Here is a 27192-nt window from a genome sequence, read left to right as displayed (position 1 = left end):
AGAATTCAATAAATAGGAAATAGTAAAAAACAAGCTCACTGTTCCTTAGTAATGATGACTAAGACACTGAACAAAAATCAAATTAAAAAATGTCCATTTCATTTATATAGAATATGTTTTCCTTTAATCTGCATTTTACATAACACAGATTTGGAAAAGAAATATTTGTCTTCTTCGGATTGACGTTTTACTTAGAGTAATGGTTTCAGTTACATTTTGTTGCAAAAATCAGGATTTCATTCTTTTTTTTTTTTAGTTTTACAGATGAAAATCCTTTTACATTCTTTTTCATTTCAGGGAGGATCCAGTGAGAATATGGAAAATGAAAATGTAACATTTCTGACCGAATTTGTTCTCACTGGACTTATCTATGAAGCACAGTGGAAAATCCCCCTGTTCCTGGGGTTCTTGCTGACATATCTGCTCACCATCACGGGGAACCTAGCATTAATTGCCGTCATCTGGAGTGACCCTCACCTCCACATCCCCATGTACTTGTTCCTAGGGTGTTTAGCCTTTGTAGATGCTTGGTTGTCATCCACAGTGGCTCCAAAAATGCTGGTCCATCTGTTAGCCGACAGTAAGATGATATCATTCTCAGAATGCATGACACAGTTTTTTTCTTTTGCAGTCAGTGCAACCACAGAATGTTTTCTGTTGGCATCAATGGCTTATGATCGCTATGCAGCTATATGCAAACCTTTACTTTATCCAGTGATCATGAATAATGGATTATGCATTAGGCTATTGGTCTTGTCTTTTGTGGGTGGCATTGTGCATGCCTTAATCCATGAAAGTTTTCTATTAAGACTAACCTTTTGTCATTCTAACATAATATATCACTTTTACTGCGATGTTATACCATTGTTAAAGATTTCCTGTACTGATCCTTCTATTAATATTCTAATGCTTTTTATTTTCTCTGGTTCCATTCAAGTATTTACCATTGCAACTGTTCTTGTCTCCTACACACTTATTCTCTTTACAATCTTAAAAAAAAAGTCTGAAAAAGGCATGAGGAAGGCCTTCTCCACCTGCGGAGCCCACCTTCTTTCTGTTTCTCTCTATTATGGTCCTCTTCTCTTCATGTACGTGAGACCTACATCTTCAACAGCAGATGATCAGGATATGATCGCCTCTCTGCTTTACACTGTCATAATTCCTCTGCTAAATCCGATGATTTACAGCCTGAGAAACAAGAAAGTTATAGATTCACTTTCAAAGTGGTCGAAGAGAAATGTATAGATGTGTTGCAAATATTAATCATCTTGTCATCAACATAGAAAACAAGGCATATGAGTGCGTTTCTGCTGGTGTTCAAAAAATGGTTTCAACATGACTTTAAAGTGTTAATAAATTAGGATGTTAGTAGACAATTAATTTGATAAAACATTGATGTCAATTTTTCAGACATACAAGGGATTTTAATCAAATTTTTATCTCAGACACAAAGAATTAAAGTCAAAATACGTTTATGTTCACAAGCTCATATATGTCTGCATTATAAATCTCTAAAAATTATCTAGTTATGACAGTGTTAGTTTCCCTAAAAAATTACCGGAGTACCAGCATTCACCCAACAGTGACCTATAATTATTGAAGCCTTATGCCATATTTTTCCTCACAGTTGTGGTATTTGGGTGTGTAGGAAAATCCAAGGACAATCTGTTGGCTATTAAACCATCTTTTGTTCAACTTGGATGACTAACTTCTTGGAGCAATTCAATTCACACTTGATATGAGAAATAAACAGGAGTCGGGCGATCACACTTGGCCACAGCAATTGCACCCAGCACAGGTACATGGTTTTCTTGGAGTCCTGGTGCTGTGGGCTTGCAGAAGGCCTAGAGGATAGCACAAGCAGGGGAGAGTGGAGACCTGAGGGCTCACATTGAGGCAGCCACTGCAAACCTGAAAATTTCCCCATAAGCTTGGTCCCAGGAGAAGTGGGGTCAGGTGAGGGGATAGCCCTACGTTAAGATGCTGGTGCACTGTGTTGGTGGTGGATCAAGATTCGGGAACTTTGAATGGGCTAGGAACTTGAATGGGCAGAGGAGTAAGGTACCAGGCTAGCACACATGTCAAGAGCTAGGCACCTTAGTAGCTGGTTAGATCTGTAGGCCAGCACACTGGAAAACTGGGCTTCAGAAGACTAGGCTGGAGCACAGGGGTAGTGAATTGCTCAGAGAAGTGGGTTTGGGGATCTGTGGGAGGGAGGGCAACTGAGGGAGTATGTTGTAGGTGGGAATGACTCCTGAGGGATGTCTATCGACCAATCTATCATACTTTCAGGTAAGCAAGGGGGCTGAGACCAAGTAGATTAAAGAGGGGGACCTGGAGAAACTTTAATGGTCATATGATGCACCCAAATAGGAGACCTGAGCTGGGCTAGTTATCTTTGGACATTGCTGAACACCATTCAATGATGCACATTAAAGTCAGGACTGAGGACCTGTCCGGCAGGGCTGGATCACAGTACCAACCAGTGAATGTCAGAACAGTGTACCAATGATGTTAGGCTGGGCCATGACATTAACCAGCATGTGAGAGAAGCAGATTTAGGGGCAGATTCTGTGAGGGATATGTGCGCCCACCCCTGTGGAGCTGCATTTTCCACTGGTTCTTTTAAGAGCTGGAGTAGTGATGGACTGAGCTAGGCATGACCATGGAATCCCCCACCGCTCATGGATACTGGGGTTGGATACAGGCTGGGTTGGTCCAGGCTGCAACACCCACAGATACACCCAAGAATAGGGTGTGGAACAGGTTGGGTGGCAACATCCACCAGCTTGTATAAATGCTGAGACAGAGGAGGCAGGCTATGCTGGGTAAGGGCCTAGCACCCATTGGTGTGGGCGATCACCCCAGGCCCCTGCCCTGCTGCCTAGGGGGTGTGGCTAAAGCCTAACCTTCCCCATGGCCTGAGGCACAGCCTTCAGGCCTACCCATGGAGTGTGACCTCCAACATGACTACAAGGTCAAGGGGCGTATACCTGAACATGATCTCTGACATCACCGGAAGATCTAGGGAAATAGACCTATCATACAGCCAATGACAGCATCTTTGGTGGATGAGGGGTCTGTCAGAAGGCTCCCTCCTGCCCTCCCCTTCCTTACCCTTTAAAACCTGTAACTTTCGCATAATAAAGTGGACATTCCTCACCAGCTTGTCTCCAGTGGTTCTTGTGGCTGAAGGCCACTGTCTGCCTCACCCTCAGTGACCTCGGGGCCTGCTGGCAGGGCAAAACCCCAAGACACTGGCACCTGTGAACTCCGGCTCTGGGAGTGGGACTCATGGGGGAACTTGGTCTGTGCCCACAGACCCTACCAGCACAAGTGGACCAGTGGTGGAGTGGAAGGAGTGAGCCCAGTAGGGGAGCTGTGGAGGCTCCCCTGCTGGACCACCACTGCCACTGATGAGACTGGGATGGGTGCAGTAGATTAGCCCAGTCTGGCTCTCTCCCACCCAGTTTACATGCAGTCCAACAGGTGTTTTAGCCTTGCCTGGCCTGGTGTGGCTTCAGTCTCAGTTCTCACGCTCACCAGTGGGAGCAGTGGCCCAGTAGGGGAGGCTGCACAGCCCCTCTACTAGGCTCACACCTCACTCCTGGGTCTCACATGTACTGGTGGATGCTGTGGTGCAGTTTGGCATGGATTGCCATGCCTTGGCCCCAACTGGTGGATGCTGTATTCTGGCCCAACCTGGCCCGCACCTGGTTCCAGCTCATGCTGGTGGGTGATGTTGCCCAGCCCAGTCCAGCCAGCCCTCACTCCTGGCCTCATTGAGAACTGAGGGTGTTGTGGTTCAATCCAACCTGCCCTGCACCCTGTCTTGGTTTTCAGATCTGTCAGTGGGTGTTATGAGCTGGCCCAGTCTAGCCTGTCCCTTAAACTAACCCTCACTTTTGCTGGCAGGCACCACAACCTGGCCTAGTCTGGGCTTCTCCCAGCCTTGATTCTTGTGCTCACCTTAAGCTCTTCTATCAGGTCTCTTCCCAGTAGAAGATCTTGGTCTCAATGGTGGGTCATTGGTCTGGACTAAAACCTCCTGACCGGCCCACACTCCTACCAGTTCTTTTCTTTCTTTCTTTCTTTTTTTTTTTTAGATTTATTTTATTTTTATTGGGAAGGCGGATATACAGAGAGGAGAGACAGAGAGGAAGATCTTCCATCCGATGATTCACTCCCCAAGTGAGCGCAACGGTCGATGCTATGCCCTCTTCCAGGTTTCCCACGCGGGTGCAGGGTGCCTTGGGCCGTCCTCAACTACTCTCCCGGGCCACAGGCAGGGAGCTGGAAGGGAAGCGGGGCTGCCGGGATAGAACTGGTGCCCATATGGGATCCCGGGCGTGCAAGGCGAGGACCTTAACCACTTGCGCCACTGCGCTGGGCCCACCTGCCAGTTCTTAACAGCCAGTCACACCTGGTTTGTTAAGATGGCTGTTCTTGTTTGGTTCTAATTTTTGTTTGCATGGAATAAATTCATTGTTTTACTTTTGGTTTGTGCCCACCCCTGTTTGTGAAATGTATTACTTACAGGAAGGGTATAGACAGTTCTTCTTTGTTAACTCATTCATTTAGTGTGCATCTGTTATTTGGAAAATTTGTATCATTTATATTAAAATCTATTTTTGATAAATAATTACTTTGTATTGCCATTTAAAACATATTCCTATTGCTTATTTTGAATTTTCTTTGTGTTTGTTCTCGGGACTATTCCTGCCTTCACATTCGTTCATGACATTGCTTCTCAGTTTCAGTTTGCACTTAATCCTAAATACCATTTATGAGGATGGCCAAGTGATTACAACTGCTTTTTTTATCCACATGGTTTTTATTTCACTTTCATGTATAAGTGCGAGCCTTACTGTGTACAGCGTTGTGCGTTGGCAGCTTTTTATTTTAGTCATTGGACTATATTTCTACATTTCCTCTAGCCTGTAGAATTCCTGATGAAAATTTTGCTGTCAAATATAATGGGAAATCCTAAAATAATCTACAATTTCTCTAGTATATTTTAGGATCTTTTGTGTTTTATTTTTGAAAGTTTGACAATAATGTGTCATGGTGGAAGATATTTCCCGATCATCTGTTAGGAGATTTACGCGTTTTTCATACTTAAATGTCCATAGTCTTCTAAATTAGGGACATTTTTCTGCTTTTATTTCATGTAATAAGTATTCTGATTTCTTCTGCCTTTTCATATGTCCATAATCTCCTGTGACACGTATATTTATTTGTTTGATGATATCCCATAAATCTCAAATACACTTTGAAGTATTCACTCCTGATATTTCACATTGATTTTATCTCTATTTCTCCATAAAGTTCATCCATGTCATACATTGATTGCTTTCTCATCTCTGTGTTTTTAAATAATCTTACCATTTTTGTAAAATTCTTTTCAGCAATTTTGTCAACATCTTTGTCTTCACACCTTCTAATACTGAATTTTTGTAATAATTTGTTAGTCATATTGTCTTCCTTGTTCATATTCAATTTCTAAAATAATTTTTAGTCATACATGGAAACAGTTGTTAGTAGGTTTTTTTTTTTTTGAGTGATTTTTGTTCTTTGATATATGCATGTATGGCTTAGTGGACTGTCTAGCCTTTCACTCTATATCCAGAGGTGCGGGATAGGAGGGGCCGTGGAGCTCTGCCCAGTACCTGAAGATAGGATGAGAGATCAGCGTGACAATAAAGTTGACCATGTTCATTGATGTCTGTCATTTGGAAAAATTAAACTCATTGAAAATGCATGGAATTTTAGTGTTGAGAAATATACAGCAGGAATACACCTGAGTATGAATGTTTCATATTTAAAGCATCTGTGGTGGGAGGAAATTTATCAAGATCTGTTCAGCACAAATGTTCATCTCTTGCTTGCTTTTGTGGCTTTCTCAATCACACACTGGGCACTGTGAAATCATACCATCTTTATAATATTTTAAATTTATAGAATATGCTTATGTGAACAATGCGTTTCAAAAACCTTTATTACTGCTGCTTTATTTTTAATTTTTTTAAACTTCATTCCAATATGAGAATGATTTAAAAAGTTTCAATTCTGTTGCTTTTTTCCTAGGACTACTTTTACCTAATTCTTTAGCCTTTTAACTTTCAGAACTTTGAGGGAAAATCAAATTGCTCAATAATACCAAAAACAAATGGAAAAGAGCCTTAGAAGGCAACAAAGGAAAAAGAAGTCCTTTCAATAAAATGGCCGTCTCATTTTATTCCTGCGTCCATTAGATACTCCCTCCCACTTCTTCATATGTAAGTTGAATCTCTATAAGAAAAAAATTCATCAATTCCTTATAAAGAGTAATGAAAGCTGTTTCTAAGGGATAGCAAAGTTTCTGGTGATTTTCCTAGTAACTCAAATACCAAGCTACCATTGCTGTGGGAATTGTGGTGTGAGTATGCACGCTTTCTGCATCCCTATTAGCTGAATATATCATCATGCTCAATTCATCTTGAGAGTGACTAAGTTGTATTAGCATTAAATATGTTTGCCATGCAATAGCATAGTAGCCTATGAAAGTTTTCTGCTTCATTTCTGTATGACATGAAAACTTGAATAACATTCCTTATATGTGTTTGAATAAGAGATACAAATATTTAAGGAGGTAACTATTTTACAATAATTCATACAAACATCGAGTAATGATGACATCAAAAGTCTTTAAACATTGGAAAAATAGTCCTATTCACCCTGTTATTTTGTAACTCTTTTAATAAAAAGATATCCAATGTTAACATGAGATTTCTACATTTCTTAACCGTTTTGAAAGTGAATCTATGACTTTCTTGTTTCTCAGGCTATAAATCACTGGATTTAACAAAGGAATTATGATAGTGTAAAACAGAGAGACAATCATATTATGGTCATCTGTGAAGATGTAGGGTGCATATATGCGAAGAAGACCATAGTATTAAAAGACAGACAAGAGGTGGGTTCCTCTGTCTCTCCTTCTCTCTCTCTGAATTTACAATATAATTAAAGAAATCCTTAAAATGAATAAACAAATGTATTTTCCTTTAAAAAAGGGGGGGTGAGATAAAGATGAAAATTTCTGATCTAGTATCTGAGTCTACCACAATCTTGCCTACACTGAAACCTTGACCACACATGCCCCCCTTGTTTCTCTCATTGAGCGCCAGTCATATTCATACCTTCATCAACCAAGATTTTCTCTGACATTCCTGGCTTTCCACTGCCGAAGGCTCCTTCGCGGCACATGTCCACGGCACTGCCTGTTGGAAACCAGGAATACTGAGTCCTACCTCTGAGTTACAGAAATAGAGTCTGCCCATTTATAACATCTGCAGGAAATTCAGTTACTAATGTTTGGGAGCACAGCTAAATAATACCTCTTTAAATGGCCTTTATATTTTTCTTTCCTCTTCCTCCCTCCCCAATCTTTCTCAGCAAAAATCTGGTCATATTTTAGCTTCAAGTAAAGGAGCTAAGTGCGTATCTGAATTTGAGCTGCAGTCTGGGAATACTTAGTGTTGACTCCTAACTGGAATCTTGATTATTGGCATTGTTGAAATTACAGTTTGATAAACTCAGACAAGGGTATATAGTTGTACTGAAAAAGTGATCAGATTCTGTGCAAAAGTGAAGTTTGTGTAAAGTTATCAAGAATGCCATTTGTTGGGAATGTTGTTGTGGAATAGCAACCTAACCCTCTACTTACGGTGCCAGTATTCCATATTAGTGCCAGCTCGACTTCTAGTGATTCCCCTGCTAATGGCCTGGGAAGGCAACTCAAGAGGGCCCAAGTCCTCGCCCTGCTCTCTTTTGGGAGCTCTGAGAAGCTCTAGTTTTCTGACTTTGAACCATCCCAGCTGTGGCCATTGTGGCCATTTGGGAGTGAACTGGTTGATGGACGATATCTCTTTGTCTTTCCTCTCTTTATAACTCTGCCTTTCAAGTGTAATAAGTATTTTTAATAATTTGTTGTGGAACATAGGAGTGTAAACTAACTTTAATTGTTAAAATAGAACATCTGCAATGACATGATGTTTATAATTTTTAAGACTGTAATGCTCTGTGGGATAATTTGAACTTTTGGCAAATCCAAACCTACAATGCCCTGTAGGGCAAGTTTTCTTTGTCCTGGAGGAAATCCTTGAGTTCTCTGGGGATATTTTGGCTTTGTTACCCTTTCCTCCTTTGTCTAAAGCAACAGCTGTACAAGTGGTTGACTCATATGAGAGGTGAATTTACACACACATATCCTCAGCTTGGGAGAAGAAGGCTACAAAATGAGTCAGCATGCCAACACTTTCTTGTAGATACTATTGTCACTCTTGTAACATAATTAAATTTCTTCTACTCTTTACTTAGAATACTTTTAAAGACACTTGACAACTTCTTTCAAGAGATAGGTAAGAGAAACAATTTCTATTATATTCACTACTTTCTACAGAATACAATACAGTTTTTGTTTAATTTATAGTAATTTACATTGTGTTTACAAGTTGCTAGAGAGGCAGTCGAAATCTATTGCTAAATTACCTATATACTTTATTTTCATGATAAATTCTGGACAAGCAGAATAACTAGCTGTAAGACTGACTTGATTCTGTCAGCTTTGTGCTGTGTAAACTTGGTAATCAGAATGACGTTACAAGAGATGATTTGTACCTCAGAACGTAAAAAATTGAAACAGTTCAAATACTTATTGTGATTCTTTAATATCTCTGTTGATAGTGAAGAACCTTGCTTTTACTTAATTAAAATCATATTCAAATTCAACTTTTTATTTAAAACTTGACATTTCCATCCTTGGACCCACCTCTGAAAACATCTCTTGTTCCCACAGCCAAGGGTCTCTAATACCCATATCCTCTTAGAACAGCTGTTTTAGCAGGTAAGACTTGACTCCACTCTGCCCTTCTTAGAAATATTTCCCCTCTGTGTACATAACATTCAGCTTTCCAGATTTCCTTCTGCTTCTCCGATCACTGCTCATAAACTTTTTCAGGCTCCTCTCTGACTATTTTTTGTTCAACACAGAACAGTTGATTGCACAAGAATGAAATTATTTCTTGAGTATGATCTGAGAAAGACATGGAAGTTGTAGGAATCAGTATGAATCAAAAAAATAATCAAATGAATAAAAACAACATAAAACACGGCTGTCCATCAATAACCAAAATAGTGTCCCAAGAGCAGTTCTGTGAAAGCTGCTGTTACTGCTGTTAATCTTGTAGATGCCACAACTGAGACTGTCAACGATGGATTTTGTGTGTGAGCGGTGGATTTCCTGGAGTTTTGACATTACTTCCATGAATGCCTTTGTTTCCAAATTTGTTGCTGTTGTTCCTTTCCTTAATTCCAAATTAATGATTAATTATTTTGATCGACAAAGCCTGAATCAAGTCTCACTCTGAGGACAAGAGGGATGGGAAAATTCATCTCTAACTCTAGATTTGGTGCTACTCTCTATCATCAAGATTCATGTGACTGCAAAGGCCATGCATTATGTATCTAGCAAAGGCATGTAGCCACTTTACAATCTCGATTGCCTTCTCTAGTTTTTTCCCTTGATATTCTCCTTTTGCTTTCGTTCTATACTTCAATTCATAAGATATCACTTCTATGCCTTGAACTACATTGACTTCATGTGATTTTTTTCTATTACACTCCAAAAGATCCATGATGCTTTCTACTACCCCAGTGGTTTTCTTGTAATTTTTATTATGCACTAACAGTATGATATGACTAACATCTCATCCGGATGTTCAGAGGGTGCTCCTTCTGCATTTCTGCAAAGAAATTCAAAATTTCAGCCTCATTTTAAATCACCAAGTGACTTTATTTTCTTTAACTCGCCATTTGTTTTTCATAGATATCATGTCTTGAAGTCTTAACACTGTGATTTTATCTTAAATCTGTCCTATTGTTTTAAAGATATTTAGATAGATAAACCATATTTTTCATATGCATTATGAATGCATAAACCAGATCCTTTGTATGCATTATGAATGACCTAGATAGCATTTGAAAATTGCATCTACATAGACTTCATTTTTAATATAATCAATGTATTTCAAAAGTAATCTTACATACTCCAGTTCGATGATGAGCCTCCCTAAACAATTCTGTTATGGAATCTGGTTTGGGATATCTGTAAGTTTATTAGTCTGTAATTTTCCTGAATGCTCTTCTTTTAATCCAACCTCCCCCTCTACTTGCAACCAGCAACACTATTTAATTTAAGGTACTAAATTTAAAAGATGTCTTGAATACCAATCTCCATATTAAAAGTTTTTATAGAAGACTGTTGTCTTAAAGTTCAAATTGTGTAAAATTGCTTTCAGCTCTTATTATATTGTAAGCGTTACAAAAATTTTGTCCCTAGACCATGAATTTATATGACAGACACAGAATTTTTTAAGTAGAATTTTCTTCGTTTACCTGAAAGACAGTGTTACAGAAGGACAAAGAAAGTAACAGTGAGAAAGTGAGGTCTCCCATCTCCTGATTTACATCCCAAGTGGCTACAATAGTTGGGCCTGCCACAGGCTTGAGCCAGGAGCCTGGAAATCCATCTGGGTCTCCTATGTGGTTGATACAGCCCAAGAATTTGGACCATACTCTGCTGTCTTCATAGGAAGAGGAATCAGAAATGGAATGGGTAGGAATCAAACTGGTTCCATGTTTGATGGTAGTGGTCTGGATGCTAACTTGACCCATAACACTGGATGCAAGAGATTTTTTTTTCTTTAAACTTAATGAAAAGCATTCAAATAAATTCAACAGATGTACAGAGAGTTTCTCCTTAAAAAAGGTCAATTTATTTTTGTGTGTATTTTTTCACTTCCTTCCACTCCCCTCAAATAGTCTCTGTCTACTGTAGTATGGCATAAATTATTAAGGGTTTGATTTTGTTTCAGCTCCCCTCCCCTAGCATTAACTTTATGAATCCTAGGTGAGTAATTCTGTTACATTCGTTGCATTTCGTTTCAGGATACATTCAGTGATGACATGGAAATAGAAAATACAACATTATTGACCGAGTTTGTTCTCACAGGACTTACATACAAACCACAGTGGAAAATTCCCCTCTTCTTAGCGTTCTTGCTGACATATCTTCTCACCATCATGGGGAATCTGGGACTCATTGCTGTCATCTGGAGTGACCCTCACCTTCACATCCCCATGTACTTGTTCCTAGGGTGTTTAGCCTTTGTAGATGCTTGGCTTTCATCCACAGTGACTCCGAAAATGCTAGTAAACTTGTTAGACAACAATAAGATGATTTCATTCTCAGAATGCATGATACAGTTTTTTTCCTTTGTAATAGGTGAAACTGTAGAATGTTTTTTGTTGGCCACAATGGCGTATGATCGCTATGTAGCTATATGTAAACCTTTACTATATCCAACAATTATCACCAATAGACTCTGCATCCAACTCTTAATCTTAACATTTATGGGTGGCTTTATTCATGCTTTAATTCATGAAGTACTTTTATTCCGATTAACATTCTGTCATTCCAATGTTGTTCATCACTTTTACTGTGACATTATACCACTGTTACAGATTTCTTGTACTGATCCTTCTATTAATATTTTGGTGGTTTTTATTTTCTCTGGATCAATTCAGGTTTTCACCATTTTGACTATCCTTGTCTCTTACACATTTATTCTTCTCACAATCTTAAGGAAGAAATCTGAAAAAGGTGTAAGAAAAGCCTTCTCCACATGTGGAGCTCATCTCTTCTCTGTCTCTCTGTATTTTGGGTCTCTTCTCTTCATGTATGTACGCCCTACATCTCAACAAGAAAATGATCAAGATATGGTAGACTCCTTATTTTACACAGTCATAATTCCTCTGTTAAATCCAGTAATCTACAGTCTGAGAAATAAGAAAGTAATAGATTCATTAACAAAAATGTTTAAGGTAAAGTTTTAGATTTTCCACTTTGGCAGATTTTGTTTTTATTAAAGTTATGTTAGTTAGACTTGAATATATTTCAGCAAATGTTGAAAGATTTCTTGCAATTATCATTTTAAGCTTTTTAATGATTTTTATTGGGAGCACATAAAAATCCCTTAAATATTCATGTATGTTCTGTATATATAAATGAAAAGGCAACAACATTTCAGAGTCCTTTGTGTTTTTCAGTATCACTTTAAAATGGCATATGTGCTACAATCGTGTTGGACTTGAAAGTGGCATCTTTGACACCAACATAGGTGTAATGGCTGCCAACTCATACCACATTTACTCCATGATAGTAGAATATTGCTGTTTGTTTCAGTATGGATGGCTCTCAAAAATTTGGCAGCTATCAAAAGTCTTGTATTCCATCTGCTTGGGAATTGATAAAAATTCAGTTCACACAGCATGCAGAGAATTAAACAAACAAACAAAAAAGAAATGAGAATTTAAACACGTATGAACAGAGGATACTCCTAGCTCAGTATGTCTCTGTGACTAAGGAGAGGTTTGTCATGTTTATCCCGACTTTAAAGAGCCATTCCAGCTGGGTGTCTCCATTCTTCAGCAAGTTTAAAAGTGCAACCAATTCAGAAATCTCACTAACTGGATTGAAGAATTAGTTTTGGTTGTGTGTGTAAGAGGAAAAGAGAAGAGACCAAAGGAGAAAGAAATGGTAACATTATTGCTAAAATTAACATAAAAACTGAAGGTAGAAGATGAAGATAAAATTGCTGAATTTGATAAAATTATCAGAATGTGTCTGACAATTCAAGTTTTTGAATTCCTATTACAAAAGTTCAAATAATATTAAGATAAAATGATGTCATACTGTGTGGTAGATGCTGTTAAAACATGAAGTAAATCAGAGTTTGGATATTGTTCCTGAAAAATTCCTGAACAACAGCTTTCCGCATGGTTGATACTCAGTAACTCCATTGAGGAATGAGTTTCCAGCTCATTCCTGCCTTTCCTCACTCAGCCCAAATTCCATGATCATTTTCACTGACACCGCTGGGGATCTGCTCTACACTTCTTCATCTGTGTTTTGTAAATCTCTATTTACATATGTGCTCCAAAACTCCATACATTGCTTCAAGATAATTCTTCATAAGTAGAAATCTGACTTGGTGACAATTCTTTTCACCAAATTATGTTGTCAAATTATATATATATATGTATATACAAGTGTACTTCAAATAGTTCATAAAAGGAATTAAAAAGTGCAATATTTAAACAAAACTTTTTTAAAATCCTTGCATTTTTATGAAATTTTTGAAGGTCCCTTGTATGTATATCATATAATGTCTGTGCATTTATATGAATCTATAAATATGTGAATAAATATGGATACATACATCATGTATTTAATACAGATAACAATGACACTATATCATTCCTTTAATCATAAAAGTTATAAATACTAATTTGTGATGAAGCTTTGGAAGAGTATGCTTGTTTGCATACACATATGTGCATTATATAAATATGAGCCAATACGCACACAGAATAGCTGTCACGCTGCTTATCCTGGCAATATTTGAACCACTTCACAAGGAAACAAAACTGGAAGCACATCTTCTACATTGTTTCTTTACAAAATTTTTTCTACATTGTTTCTTATGGGACATGTATTGCAGTCAAAATAAATTACTGAGAATTCTGAGCACACATTAGTCTCACAAGTACACACTTCGTCTCATACATGTGTCTCCTCAGAGAAACCTCTTCATCCTTAGTGTCTGCGTTTTCACTGAGAGTTAGACTAGCATTCTTTTCTCTAGCTCATCTTAAAAGTTGACCCATTCTCAGATTATAGGCTAGAACAGCTAATTCATCTGAAATGTTTAGCTTTTTGTTGTTGTTGTTGTTAGTCACATTATCCTAGTACAATGCTTCGTTTTAGCCCAAAATACTTTCAGCAGTTAGTCTAATTTTTCTGTCTATGCAGACAGTGGCTTACACACACTACACCCTAAATATTCATAAAATTGAAATGTGTCTTAGAGCAAAATGTAGATAAGGTGCATCACTCTTTTTTTTTTTAAAGATTTATTTTTATTATTTTTTTATTTGAAAGGCGGATATACAGAGAGGAGAGACAGAGAGGAAGATCTTCCGTCCGATGACTCACTCCCCAAGTGAGCGCAACGGGCTGATACTATGCCGATCCGAAGCCAGGAGCCTCTTCCAGGTCTCCCACGCGGGTGCAGGTTCCCAAAGCTTTGGGCCGTCCTCTACTGCTTTCCCAGGCCACAGGCAGGGAGCTGGAAGGGAAGTGGGGCTGCCGGGATAGAACTGGCGCCCATATGGGATCCCGGGCGTGCAAGGCGAGGACCTTTAATCACTTGCGCCACTGCGCCGGACCCAGGTGCATCACTCTTAAAAATTTTTTTTTAATCAGCATTATTATCTATTTAAAAGAGAGAGAGAGAGAGAAAGAAGGAGAGAGAACCTCTGCTGCTCATTTACTCCCTAAATGGTCGCAGAGGTAAACAAAACCAGGAGCCCAGAACTCCATTTGATTATTCCATATGGATGTCAGGGATCCAAGGTCTTTGGCTGCCTTTTAAGTGTGTTGGCAGGAAGCTGGATTGGAAAGAAAGCAACCAGTCCTCAACCGGTGCTCTGACATGCAACGCCAGCTCACAACTGGCAACTGAATCTGCTGCACTATAACTCATCTACTGTTAATATCTTAGTACCAATCTAAGACATTTGTCAGTCATGCCAAGCCACCTTGTCTCTCCCTTATGACAATCAAAAATATTACACACCAAGATGAATTGTTGCTATTCTTATCACTAGGGTTCACTCTTTGCATAAATAGTGGGGAAGTATCAAGAAAAAATATTAAATTAGTTGTTTGTATAAATGTTACAAAAGTAAGTATTTATAATGTATCATTTTTTCCCACAGTTTGGAGGTCTGATTAACAAGCAGGTTATCAGCTTTCTTTTTGTAGTCCTGAATGTTATATGTTTACCAGGAGTTTTCAGAAAGTTTGTGAGAAATGCCTATTATGGCAATAACTATGCATGGATCTCAAAATCTTTATTCCAAATGCATGTATCTTTTAATTTCACTTTCCATAAATTTTTGAGGGGCCCTCATATGCTTGTTCTTATGTATGTTCATATTATATGCTTCATATGTCTCCATCTCACCATGTGCTTGTTCACCCTCATGTCACGTGAAATTCTTCCTGACCACACTTTGGTTTAACGATAAATTTTCTCCCTCCACAATGCTAAATGGGATAGCTTTTATGACATTATGAGTTATTGGAATCTTCCCGGGAATACCTCAATTTCCCAGCTATCTGCTCTTTGTTTATCTATGCATGTTAAAATGATCATCTCCTTCCCTTAACTACTTTGACCCTCATTGTGGAATGGATTGTTATCAGTCTTCAATGTCTGTTTCAAGGAATGTTCACCTTCCTTGACACTTTTCCAGAGTGTATAAAAGGGATAAGGGTCCACACATACAGGAAATATTTGGCATCTTCCCCCTTGCAGATATTTGGTTTTCTACATTGGGTAAACCTACAAACTATTATATAATATAATTTAGGAATCTTACTATTCTTTATACACATCCATGAATAGTATAGTGTTATTTGCAATCAAATCCTTATCGCGAAATATTTGCAAAGTTGAATGAAGTTGATAGCACAAATACAGAAAATAGTAAGAATGCGTCATTCATTTTCAGTCTTCAAATGAGTCTGGGCCTGGAACCATTGCTGTATGTCAATTTATCTTCTTTGCTAGAGAGAGAAGAGACAGAGAAAGATCGTCCATTCACGAATCCACTCCTAATATGGGAAAAAAAAAAAAAAAGGAGTTGGGCCAGGTTGAAGCTAGGAACCAGGAGCCAGGAACTTCACCTGGGTCTCCCATGTGCTTCGCTTGGGATAAAGGCTTTCAGCCATCTTTCACTGCTTTCCTGGATACATTAACAGGGAGCTGGATAAGATGTGGAACAGTGAGAATCATACTAATTTCCAAGTGGGATGCCAGGTTCTCAAGCCGTGGCTTAACCAGATGACCACTGAGTAGTATATCTTGAGGTTGCCATGTCCTTCCTCTCTTAACACTGAAATTTCATCAATATTCTTAATATCATTAAGTTGCTCACCATAAAATCTACTCACCTGTGTGTTTGTAGATCTCTAACTACTTATCTCTTCCATTCTGCTGATATCATACTTCTTCATAAGTATTACTGTCAACAATATTTTGTTAGTAAACTCTGACAAAATTATATGATAGTTTAACACTTTAATGGTCATCATTATTATTATACTATATAATTTTAAAATAAAATTTAGATCTGTATTTGTATAGGAACACAAATATATTTTTCTTTATATGCATGTAAAGATTATATTTTTGCATATATATATGTAAATGCAAACAGCATCTTTCTTACTCTGTGTTGCGAACTCATTATGACAGCTTTTTAAATAAAACCTGAATTCAACTGATATTTCTTTCTCCCCAGTAGTCCTAGTGGTATTTGTATCATAATTAATTGTACCACTAAACTCCTTCTGGATACATCTTACTCATCAGGTCCTACTCCTTTGTTCATAGCAATATCTCCAAAGAAAACTCTTCATACTTCACCACCGGCTTGCTTCTTTATTTACAATCAGCTGAGCCCTCTTGGTTTAAGTTCTATTCAAAGATTACAACTTCCATGATGCATTTCAAGATGATCTCAATGAGAATAAAAGGCTCACTCATATGAAGCATCAAGCAATTAAATATTTGTACTGTTTTACACATTTAATCATATGATTACTTAATTTAAAAATATTTATTTAATTGAAAAATATTTACAGAGGCAAAAAGAGACAGAAGGATCTTACATCAGCTGGTTTACTCCCCAAGTAACTGCTGGAGCTGAGCCAAACTGAAGCCAGGAACCAGGAACATCTTCCAGCTCTCCCACATGGTACAGGGTCCTAAGGCTTTGGGCTATCCTCAACTACTTTCCCAGGCCACAGGAAGGGATCTGGGAAAGAAACCAATGCTCCTACAGGATCCCAGTGGATGTATTGTAAGGACGTTTTGCCACTAGGGTTCCGCACTGGATCAATAATTGCTTACTTTTGAGTCCCAAGACACTATAAATTACCAATGCTCTAATTTTTCACACAAAGCCTTAAACAATTACTTATGGAAATTTATGAAACTCAAATAAGCATGATAACAAAAATATGAAGTATGTAGTAACAGTTTGCCACTGTATCTTTAGTCTTGAAAAGAACCCAAGGCTATTACTATCTCTGGAATTGCTGTTGGATGTCAACTCACGTGAAATGGAAAGGATTTTAAAATTCTATTGAAACCCCACAGAAGGGAGGGAATGGATCAACATCTAGCTGCTGTTACTGTTTGTCCCACAATCTGTTGATTTTTTTATTTGTACAATGTCCTCATGGTACTGGTGTTTTTTTCTGATAACTGTATCAATTTTTGCTTGTTCATTCACTGTTATAACCTAGAAATGTGTAATTTGAACAATTCTGTATTTGTGTGTTATCATAAATGTGTGTTCCAATTGGCATTTTCCACGGGACGAAATATAGTTGTCAAGCCATAATTATATAATTTGTCCAATTTTGCATTATATTGGTTAAGTATGGAACAACTTGTTGGGACATACTCAGATTATGTCTTCCTCTAATATCTTCCCCCTGCTTATCTGTGGACTAAAGAGTTCTTTTTTACTTGTCCTTCAGGACAATATTTTATGTCTTCCAGAAAATTTCCAAATTCGCAATCCTCAATGTGGTCCCATTTCTGTTCTATTATATATCTTTTCCTTTTTGCGTATCATTTGTCAATCAGTGAACATTAGGATGGAGAGAGATTAAACACACACTCAGAGCCCATATTTGATTAAGTATTCTATTGATTCCTTTAAAAATAAATTACAAGAATATATATGTATTATTTAATGAGTATTAGAAGGATGGGATGATGCTATGCAGGAACCTGGAACCAGTGGTCTGGAACTCTGCTGATTTGTAACTATTCATGGAAATATCAATATGGAGGATACAAACTTTATTACAAGGGTGAATGCATTTCTTAATGAGATTTGAAACAACTTGTCATTCTTCTCTCTTTATACATGCATATAAATACATTTTTTATCATTTTCCAGTGTCATTTATTATTTAGGAAATTGTTGATACAACTATGCTATTGTGCTTTTAGCTTTGAGTTAGGTGGGGAAAGAAGCAAACAATAATCACAACAGTGTTTTTCAGTCTGGTTTCTAAACTAGCTATAGCAGAATCTTATTAAGAATATGAATTATCCATGTGGTAAATTTCTCTGTTCTACATTTTCAGTGTTTTGTATTTATTTAGTACAGTATTTATAGGGGGTTATATTCATTCTATGATTGGACAGTGCTTGGGACACCTGAATCCTGAGGTAGATTTAGAGCAATACTTTCTAATCTGTTTATACATATATTTTAAAATTATTCATTTATTTATTTGAAAGGCATGGTGAGAAAAAGAGAGAAGAATGAGACTCATGCAGAGGGTCATGAGGTGGGGCAGGGGTGCAGTTCACTGTCAGTTCCAGGCCTGGGCCAAGGTGAAGGAGCAGCCACAGTGAAGGCTCCAGGTGTCCGCATCACAGAAGTCACACACAGTCCATCCTGGAGGGTCCCAGCCTGCCCACCGGCCCAAGCCCAGAGGGACGGGAGGGCCCCAGAGAAGCAATCCATGTCACAATTCTCTGCCAAGACTCACTGTTTACAGTGGCCAACATACCGAAGCAAGCTAAGTATCAGTCAGCAGATGACTAAAAGAAAATAAAATGCACACACCATTCAACCATAAAAAATGAAATCATATGATTTGTAGCAACATGGGTGAGCATAGCGAGCATCAAGTGGAAATAAGGCAGGCACAGAAATATATATGCCATATATTTCACAGATAGGCAAGAGCTTAAAAGCTGATTTCATGTAACTGGAGAGTAGAGTTGTGGTTATTAGAAGATGGGAATGGTAGGAAAATGGTGAAAAGTGGATTTATTAACAGGAAAATATATATTGCATTACACTAGGATTAAGTCCTAGTATTTCATGGCACAGTAGAGTGTCTATTATTAACATGTTGTGGGCTTTAAAATACCTAGAAAGAATATTTGATTTTTTTTTTACTATAAAGAAATGATACATATTTGAAGTAGTGGATATTCTAAATATCCTTCTTTGATTATTGCACACTGTATATTTAAATGTTACATTGTGCCACATTAACATATGCAACCACTACATATCAATTTTGTATATAGATATTATATAAATATAAAAGCATTAATATTTATATATGGCACAAAGGGGTTACAGGAATAGAAAATTTGGTGTAGAAAGAATAAAATCTTAGAACACTCAACTAAACTGCCTAAGAGGATGACATCTTGGGGAGTAATATATTCAAAGAATAATTGTGGGAAGTCATGTGACTAAAGGGAAGAGAGGTGAAAAGAGGTAGATTTGTAATCCATTGTAAAGACTGATTTTTACACAAAGCGAGAAATGGATCCCAGAGCATTGTTTAAGGTCAGAAACAAAGTGACTCTGGTTGCTTTGTTGAGACAAGAATTTGTGATGAATGGGTGGAAGCAGAGAAAACTATCATAATTCACATTGACAGGTACGAAGAGATACTTGCTTGCATTAAGAGGGTATAAATTATTGTACTTTGAAAATATTTCAGCAACAATATTGACATTTATTTGGTGATTGATAAGGCTTTTTTCTCTGGATAACTGGAAAAGTAGATCACCATTTTTTAAACTGAGGAAGATACACGAAAAATTGAATTGGGGATGGCAGTAATGAGAAGCTTAGATTTAGCCAGGAAAAATTTGGGATGCCTGTTAGATATTTTCATAAAGATGACAAGAAGGCTGTTTGGATATATTCATGATGGATTTCTAAGCTTACAATACAGTGGACATTGAGGGTATGTGAAGAGGAGAATTCCTGTGCCTTTGGAACTGTATCATAAAAATAAAAATAAATAACAAAATAATTTATAACCAAAAACTTAGCTTCAACTTTCTACAGTTAATGGATTGTTCAGAAAGAAATGAATTTCCCATTTATCTCACTTAAATAAGATCAACCTCCTTTGTAGATGATTTAGTCATACTCAAGGAAAATACAAAGTAGATAGCTATGAGGAAAAAACACTCAGCAGGGACCTCCATATAAACACTGTAATGGTTGATAACACTAGGATTAAACAAGAACCTTCCTAGAGAGAGAAAGGAGACAAGCCGACTGAGTAATCAGAAGCTACACTAAGACAGCTGCAGAAGGACAGGAACAAAATAAGGGAATGATCCTGTTTCCAGGAAATTGGCTCACAGAAATTTCAGTGGAGAAGTGACAGAACAGAACAGACTCTGTGGAACTGCCAGGAAAGGACAGGCACATTTTTGAAGCCATCCATGTGGTATGTCTAGCTGCCAGCTGGAAGAGGCCATCTTCCCAAACTGCTGTATGAAAAGGCTGTTTTCACACTGCCTCTGGCAACTCCCTCATTGGCAGCTGATGGAGAATTCACTACAGCCCCAGCCTGATGCACAGACTAAAATCTGATAAACTGCTTGGGTTTTAGAAGGGAAGTCACATTATCTCTTTCTCTTACATTCACACAGAGCACTGAACTTGGCAGCTAGAATTACACAGCTGATTGCTACTACCAGAAATGTCAGAACCAGGGTGACATACAAGGTGCCAGGCAACTGTGGGAGTCTTCAAAATCAGCTCTGGAGCTGCATTCCCTTGATTTGCATGATGCAGAGGGATTCCACTCAGCTTCTCAGGTCTAGAAGCACAGTGGCCCATTAGAAGTCCGGATCCCACCTGAGTAAGTTCCCTCCAACCCTGCTAGCTCAGAGCTGGGAATGCCAAGCACAAACCCCAGCAACAACTCTGCATGCTTGTGAGCAGCTCATCCTTCATTTGGAGAACTGTGATTGTTGATGTCACTATTACTATGTTTACAAGAATTTGCACTCACATGGCATCATCTGGAGAGCCCTGTGTCGCTCTGCTTCAAATAGGCTGTTATGACTATGCCCAGCACTGGTCCTCACCATGGGAGATTACAGGAATGACCTCACTGGAACACCAGGACTATAACATTCAGCACTAATTTCCTTGAAGCTACTAGAATCTACCAGCTGGACAAAGGGAAGAACCTTCCTGCATGCCATGTCTTCAGTCCCATGCCTGTCAGTGTAAGCTCTTCTGTAAACCTTTTAGTTGCTCTGCAGGCTTAGAAAGGGGTTCAGGTCATATTCCCCAGTCTTGGGACTAGACTTATCAGTGTTAACCCCAGCATCAGTTGCTTTTTCCTAGCAGGATATGAAGACGGTATTATCCATGTCATCCTAGAGCCATAGCAACTGAGGCCCGTGACAGGGTTAAGGGGATGGCCCCTCTGTCTCTCTGAGCACTGCAAACAGGCCTTGGCCATCATAATTCCCAGTAAAAATGACATCAAACTCTTTGGGAGCTGAATATGGATATGCTGTCAAGCCCTTATTCATCTGCACTTCATGCTTGTACCCCCAGGAACTGTAGTGCCCTGGACCACTCTGCCACTTAACCGCATGGCTGACATGAATTAAAGCAAAAGGAAATACTCATAGGTTACTCATATAGCTCATATAGAACCAAAGCAACCAGCCAAGTGACACCCTGCATTCCATCTAAGCCACGCTAAGAACCTCCTTATGAAGAAGGGACCATAGCAGTGCTTTCAAAGGTATTGATGGTAAGGGGCACATGGAAGAAGAGGTAGTGCAACACCCCAAAATAACAAAATCATTCTCTAGAATAAGATCCTGATATGAAAGAAACATATGAAAAAAGAAGCAGAATCCATAGTATTAATAGGAGGATATTCAATGTGATTTGGGAGAATAAAAATAGCTTAAAGGAATGGAATTTAAAGCAATATGAATGAAGAATTTATGAATGATATAGGAATCATTAAGAAGATCCAAGCAGAAATTTTGGACATGAAATACTGAATGAGTGAAATAAAAAAAAATGATTGAAACTTTTGGCAGCAACACAGATCAGATGGAAGGCAGAAAATGTCTGACCTGGAAGACAACACTTTTGAAATTACTCCATCAGACACACACACACACAAGAAAAAGGACTTAAAAGGAAGGAAGAAATTCTGTGGCACATATGGGATGCCATTAAATGATCAAATGTATTAAAAGGATTCCTGAAGGAGAATAGAGAAAAAGGGCATTGAAAACCTGCACATAAAATAATAGTTCCAAATTTACCTGGTCTTGAAAGAAACATGAACATTCAAATACATTAAGCTCAAAGAACCCCAAGCAGATTGAACTGAAAAAGATTTCTAAGGCGTATTTTAACCAAATAGGCAAAATTCAAGGATAAGGAGAGAATCATACAATAGGAGAAAAGTATCAAAGTTGTATATAAAGGAGAACCAATAAGAATAATAACACACCTCTACAAGCCAGAAAAGAAAAGCATCATATGTTCATCTTAAATGAAAAAACAATGCAACAACAACAACAAAAAAACCCTTCCAATTGAGAACATTAAATCCAGGCAAACTAACCATTACAAGCGAAGGAGAAAGAGAAATAAGGCATTTTCTAGATAAATAAAACAGAGAATTCACCATCAGTGAACAAACCTTGTAAGAAATTCTGCAGGGAGTCATCGTGCTGTAGAAGGAAAAATCATGAAGGCACAGGACACCGACACATTGAATAATAGAGAAAAGTTAATGGATTAAGTTCCTCAGCCAAGATCTAGGTTAAATGAATGGACCAAAAACAAAGACCCCAATACATACAAATTAGAAGGAACTTAATACACGCGCGCGCGCACACACACACACACACACACACACACACACGCACAATGAAAGTGAAAGGATGGAAAAAGAGACACCAGGGGGCCCAGTGCTGTAGCCACTGCTAAAGTCCTTGCTTTGAACACGCCGGGATCCCATGTGATCGCTGGTTCTAATCCCGGCAGCCCCACTTTCCATCCAGCTCCCAGCTTGTGGCCTGAGAGCAGTTGAGGATGGCCCAAAGCCTTGGGACCCTGCACCCATGTGGGAGACCCTGAGGAGCTCCTGGCTCCCGGCTTCGGATAGGTGCAGCACCAGCTATTACAGTCATGTGGGGAGTGAGTCATCGATGGAAGATTTGCCTCTCTGTATATCTGACCTGGCAGTGAAAATAAATAAATCTTAAAAAAAAAAAGAAAGAAAGAAAGAAAGAAAGAAATACCAGGCAATGGAAACCAAAATGATTTGGAGTAGTTATCCTTATAGCAAATAAAAGAGACTTTAAATTAAAAAAAAAAACTATAAACAGAGATAATAATATACATTGTATATTCATAAAAGGATGAATTTAGCAAGAAGATATAAAAATCATAAACATACATGTACTCAAAACAGGACCATCCACTTATACACAGTAATTAGTTTCAGATCTATAAGTACTATTGATCAAATGGCCATACAAATGGCCATATTTGCAGGATATTTCACTCAGGAACTATTTAATATGCATCCTTATCAGAATATGGAAAAATTTCTAGGATAAGCCAGGTATTAGGGCACATCAAGTTTCAGTACATTTATAATAATTGAATTCATACTATATGTCTTCTCAGACTGCAAAGAAAACTAGAAATCAACAATAAGAATAACAGAAAACTCAGAAATATGTAGAAATTAAACAATGTGTCATTGAATGCTCAATGCATCACTGATTAAAACAAAATCATCTACTTTTGTGAAATAAATAAAAAAGAAAACACAATATCCCCAAACCTGCAAGATGTAACAAACCAGTATTAGTAGTCAAATGTGTAGGATTAAATGCTTACCTTAAAAAAGAGAGAAATGTCTCAAAGTCTCTAATGATGCTTCTTGAAGCTAATAAAAACAAGAACAGACTCACTCAAAATTAACTGTATGCAAGAAATAAAGAGCAGGGCCTGGCACAATGTTCAATAACTAAATCTGTTTGCAAGCACTGGGATCCCAAATGACAGCAGTTCACACGCCGGCTGTTCCACTTCCCATCCAGCTCCTCTTTTCAGTGAAGATGGCGAAAGCCTTAGGATCCTGCATCCATGTGGGAGACCTGGAAGATGCTCCTGGCTTCAGATCAGCTCACTTGTAGCCATTTGAAGAGTGAACCAGTAGATGAAAGATCTTCATTTATGTCTCTCCTCTCTGTAAATCTGCCTTTCCAATAAAAAAAAAGTAGATCTTAAAAAAATAAGGATTAGAACAGAAATAAATGAAATTAAAACTAAAAAAAATACAGAGCATAAAAATAAAATGTTTTATATAATAAAAACAAAATAGGCAAATCTTTACTCAGATTAACAATAAAAGAGAAAAAGCCCAAATCACTAAAATTAGATATAAAGAACACATTACAAACAATACCTCCAAAATACAAAAGATCATAATAGAATATTATGGTAAACTGTGTTAACAAACTTGAGAACCTTGAAGAAATGAATAAATTTATGGATATACATAGCCTACCAAGAATAAATCAAACAAACCCATAAATATAAATGAGACTGAGGAAGTATTTAAAAGTTTTACATCAAGTAGAAGTCAAATACCTGTTGGTTTTACCACAGAAAACATATTTTGCAAAACATTCATGAAGAAATGACTTCAGTGTGTGCCAAATTATTTTAAAATACTGAATTTGTTTTATGAGGGCAGCATCATTGATATCAAAACCAAATGAAGATACAATGCAAAAAAGAAAACAGACCCAAATCCTGGAATCCTGGATGAACACAGATGCAAGAGTTTCAATAAAATATTAGAAAAGCGAATCAAAGTCATTAAGAAATAGTACATCTCAATTGAATGGGATTTAACCCATAGAAACAAAGGTGGTACAAAATCTGCAAATCAATGTAAATGCCATAAATCACAGCACCAGAATTAAGAGTCAAAACCAAAGCGTCACCATAATAGATTTGGAGAAAACATCCAGCAAGATTTGATATTTCTTCATAAAAATAACCCATCACAAATCAAGTATAGAAGGAATATATTGAAAAATTATAAAGGTTTCGTATGACAGTCTAGTAACCAATGTCATACTGAGTGGAAAAGGCTGAAAAGCATTTTATCTTTGCTTTGAAAGAAGTTAGGCATATTCACCTTTCTCTTATTGAATATATTACCATATTAGCAAGAAAAATTAGGGAGGAGAAAGAAATAAAGGGAATCAAAAATCAAAAATTGAAAGGAAGAAATCAAATTATCCATGCTTGCTGGTGGCATGATGCTGTATGTGAAGAATCTAAACACTCTACCAAAAACTGTCAGATCTAATAAATCAATCCAGTAAATTGAAGCCAGGTTAGAAAATAAAAACAAAATGTAGCTTATTGATAACACTTATTGATAAATTAACTGAATGAAAGAGGAAGCAAAAAAAATCCCATTTGCAATACTCATAAAAAATAGAATTTGGAATTAACTTTAACAAAATGAAAGATCTCTAAAATGAAAATTATAAAATAATTAAGCTGATGCTGCCTGCAGTAAAAGCATTTAGTTCATAGTGCTGGTTCCAGCTACCCCACTTCTGATCCAGCTCCCTGTTAATTGCTTGGAAAAGCAGCAGAAGATGGTCCAAGTCTCTGACTCCTGCCATGCATATGGGATATCCATATAAATCTCCTGGCTCCTGCTTTCAGCTTGACCCAATCTAGGCCACTGCAGTCATTTGGATAATGAATCAGTGCAAGAAAGATGTTTTCTTACTTTCTTAATCTTCGTTTCTCTCTTCCTGCGAGTTTGATTTTCACCTGAGTATTTTCTTTTAAAAGAGGAAAATAAATCACAAAAGACACATACAAAAAAAAAGGGAAAAAAATTTCTTGGTCATGAATTGACAGTATTAATACCATTAAAATGTCTACCTTACCTAAAACGATCTACAGATTTAATATAATGCCCTATTAAAACAACAATGACATATTTACAGAATTATAAAAAATAATGCCAAAATTAATGTAAAATAAAAAATGCACACTGTTCAAAGTGATGCTGAGTAAAAACAAATTAAGCTGGAGGAATCTTAACATCCATCCTCAATTAAAACTGCAGGATACTGGTACACAAGCTAATCCACAGATCAACAGAACAGAATAGAGAGCCCAGAAATTATTGAGATGCCCAAGGGATTTCATTTTGACACTAATTTTTGGAAAGTAATTTATCAACTGATTGTAAGGAAGAGCAGCATCCTAGTTAATGTCCATTGACATTAACTACATACATGAAAAATTAACACTTTGCAAATATAACAGGGAGTCTGAAAGTTTCCACTAGAGACTTCATTAGAAGTTTGATGTTCATAGAGCAGGGATTGGAAAAGTTCTGTGTTTGTAAATAGATGCGTCATGTGTATGCAATGCTCAGTGGACCTTATTAGAAAATCACTAGGGATTTCTTGGGGAATGCAACATTGCTGTGATCAAATGAGAACAGTGCGCATGTAGCATTGATTAGACACAAGGGTCATCCTTGGTTCAGACCAAAGAGGAATTCTTTGCTCTGGCACCAAGCCAGGGTAACTAAACATCCTCACACCCTCAGCTTCCAGCCAGCCAAAGTTGGCTCAGTAGAGCAAGGCATCAATGCAATGGCTAGCTCTGAAACTTTTTAAACTCGTCACTCTGTTCATTTTGATTCATTATCACCTTATATTTTCCCTTCAATATCTGCCTGTTATATTCTGTTCTCTAACTCCCAGAGAAACTCTTTCTCTCCCTCCATCTCTATCAGTTTGCCTTTATAATATTAATATGGACATCTTTGAAAGAAAGATAAAAAGAAAAATTACCATGATAACATTGTAGTTGTTACACATTCAAGTTTCAGCTTGCTAACTTTTAAGGAGGTTTTTTTTTTTTTTTTTTTTTTTTTTCTTAAATGACATGTGTTGGGCCCGGCGCGGTGGCACAAGTGGTTAAGGTCCTCGCCTTGCATGCCCGGGATCCCATATGGGCGCCGGTTCTAATCCTGGCAGCCCCGCTTCCCTTCCAGCTCCCTGCCTGTGGCCCAGGAAAGCAGTAGAGGACGGCCCAAAGCTTTGGGACCCTGCACCTGCGTGG

At 37.7% G+C, this 27192-nt stretch overlaps 2 protein-coding genes across 2 annotated transcripts; both read left to right on the top strand.

The window, feature by feature from the left end:
• The first annotated feature begins 309 nt into the window (after positions 1 to 309).
• LOC121156857 (olfactory receptor 5H8-like) lies at positions 310 to 1245 on the top strand. Its single transcript, XM_040980840.1, has one exon. It carries the CDS (start codon positions 316 to 318, stop codon positions 1243 to 1245), a length of 930 nt encoding a protein of 309 aa, XP_040836774.1. The 5' UTR covers positions 310 to 315.
• A 9741-nt stretch (positions 1246 to 10986) lies between these two features.
• On the top strand, positions 10987 to 11934 carry LOC121156949 (olfactory receptor 5H2-like). The gene has a single exon (XM_040980928.1). The coding sequence runs from the start codon at positions 11005 to 11007 to the stop codon at positions 11932 to 11934; it is 930 nt and encodes a 309-aa protein (XP_040836862.1). The 5' UTR covers positions 10987 to 11004.
• Positions 11935 to 27192: the final 15258 nt, after the last annotated feature.

This window comes from Ochotona curzoniae, unplaced genomic scaffold, assembly GCF_017591425.1.
Source record: "Ochotona curzoniae isolate NIBS_2020 unplaced genomic scaffold, NIBS_Ocur_1.0 contig_3498, whole genome shotgun sequence".
Taxonomy (NCBI): Eukaryota; Metazoa; Chordata; class Mammalia; order Lagomorpha; family Ochotonidae; genus Ochotona; species Ochotona curzoniae.
Note: the sequence above shows the minus strand (reverse complement) of the source record. Positions and strands in the feature narration are given on the sequence as shown.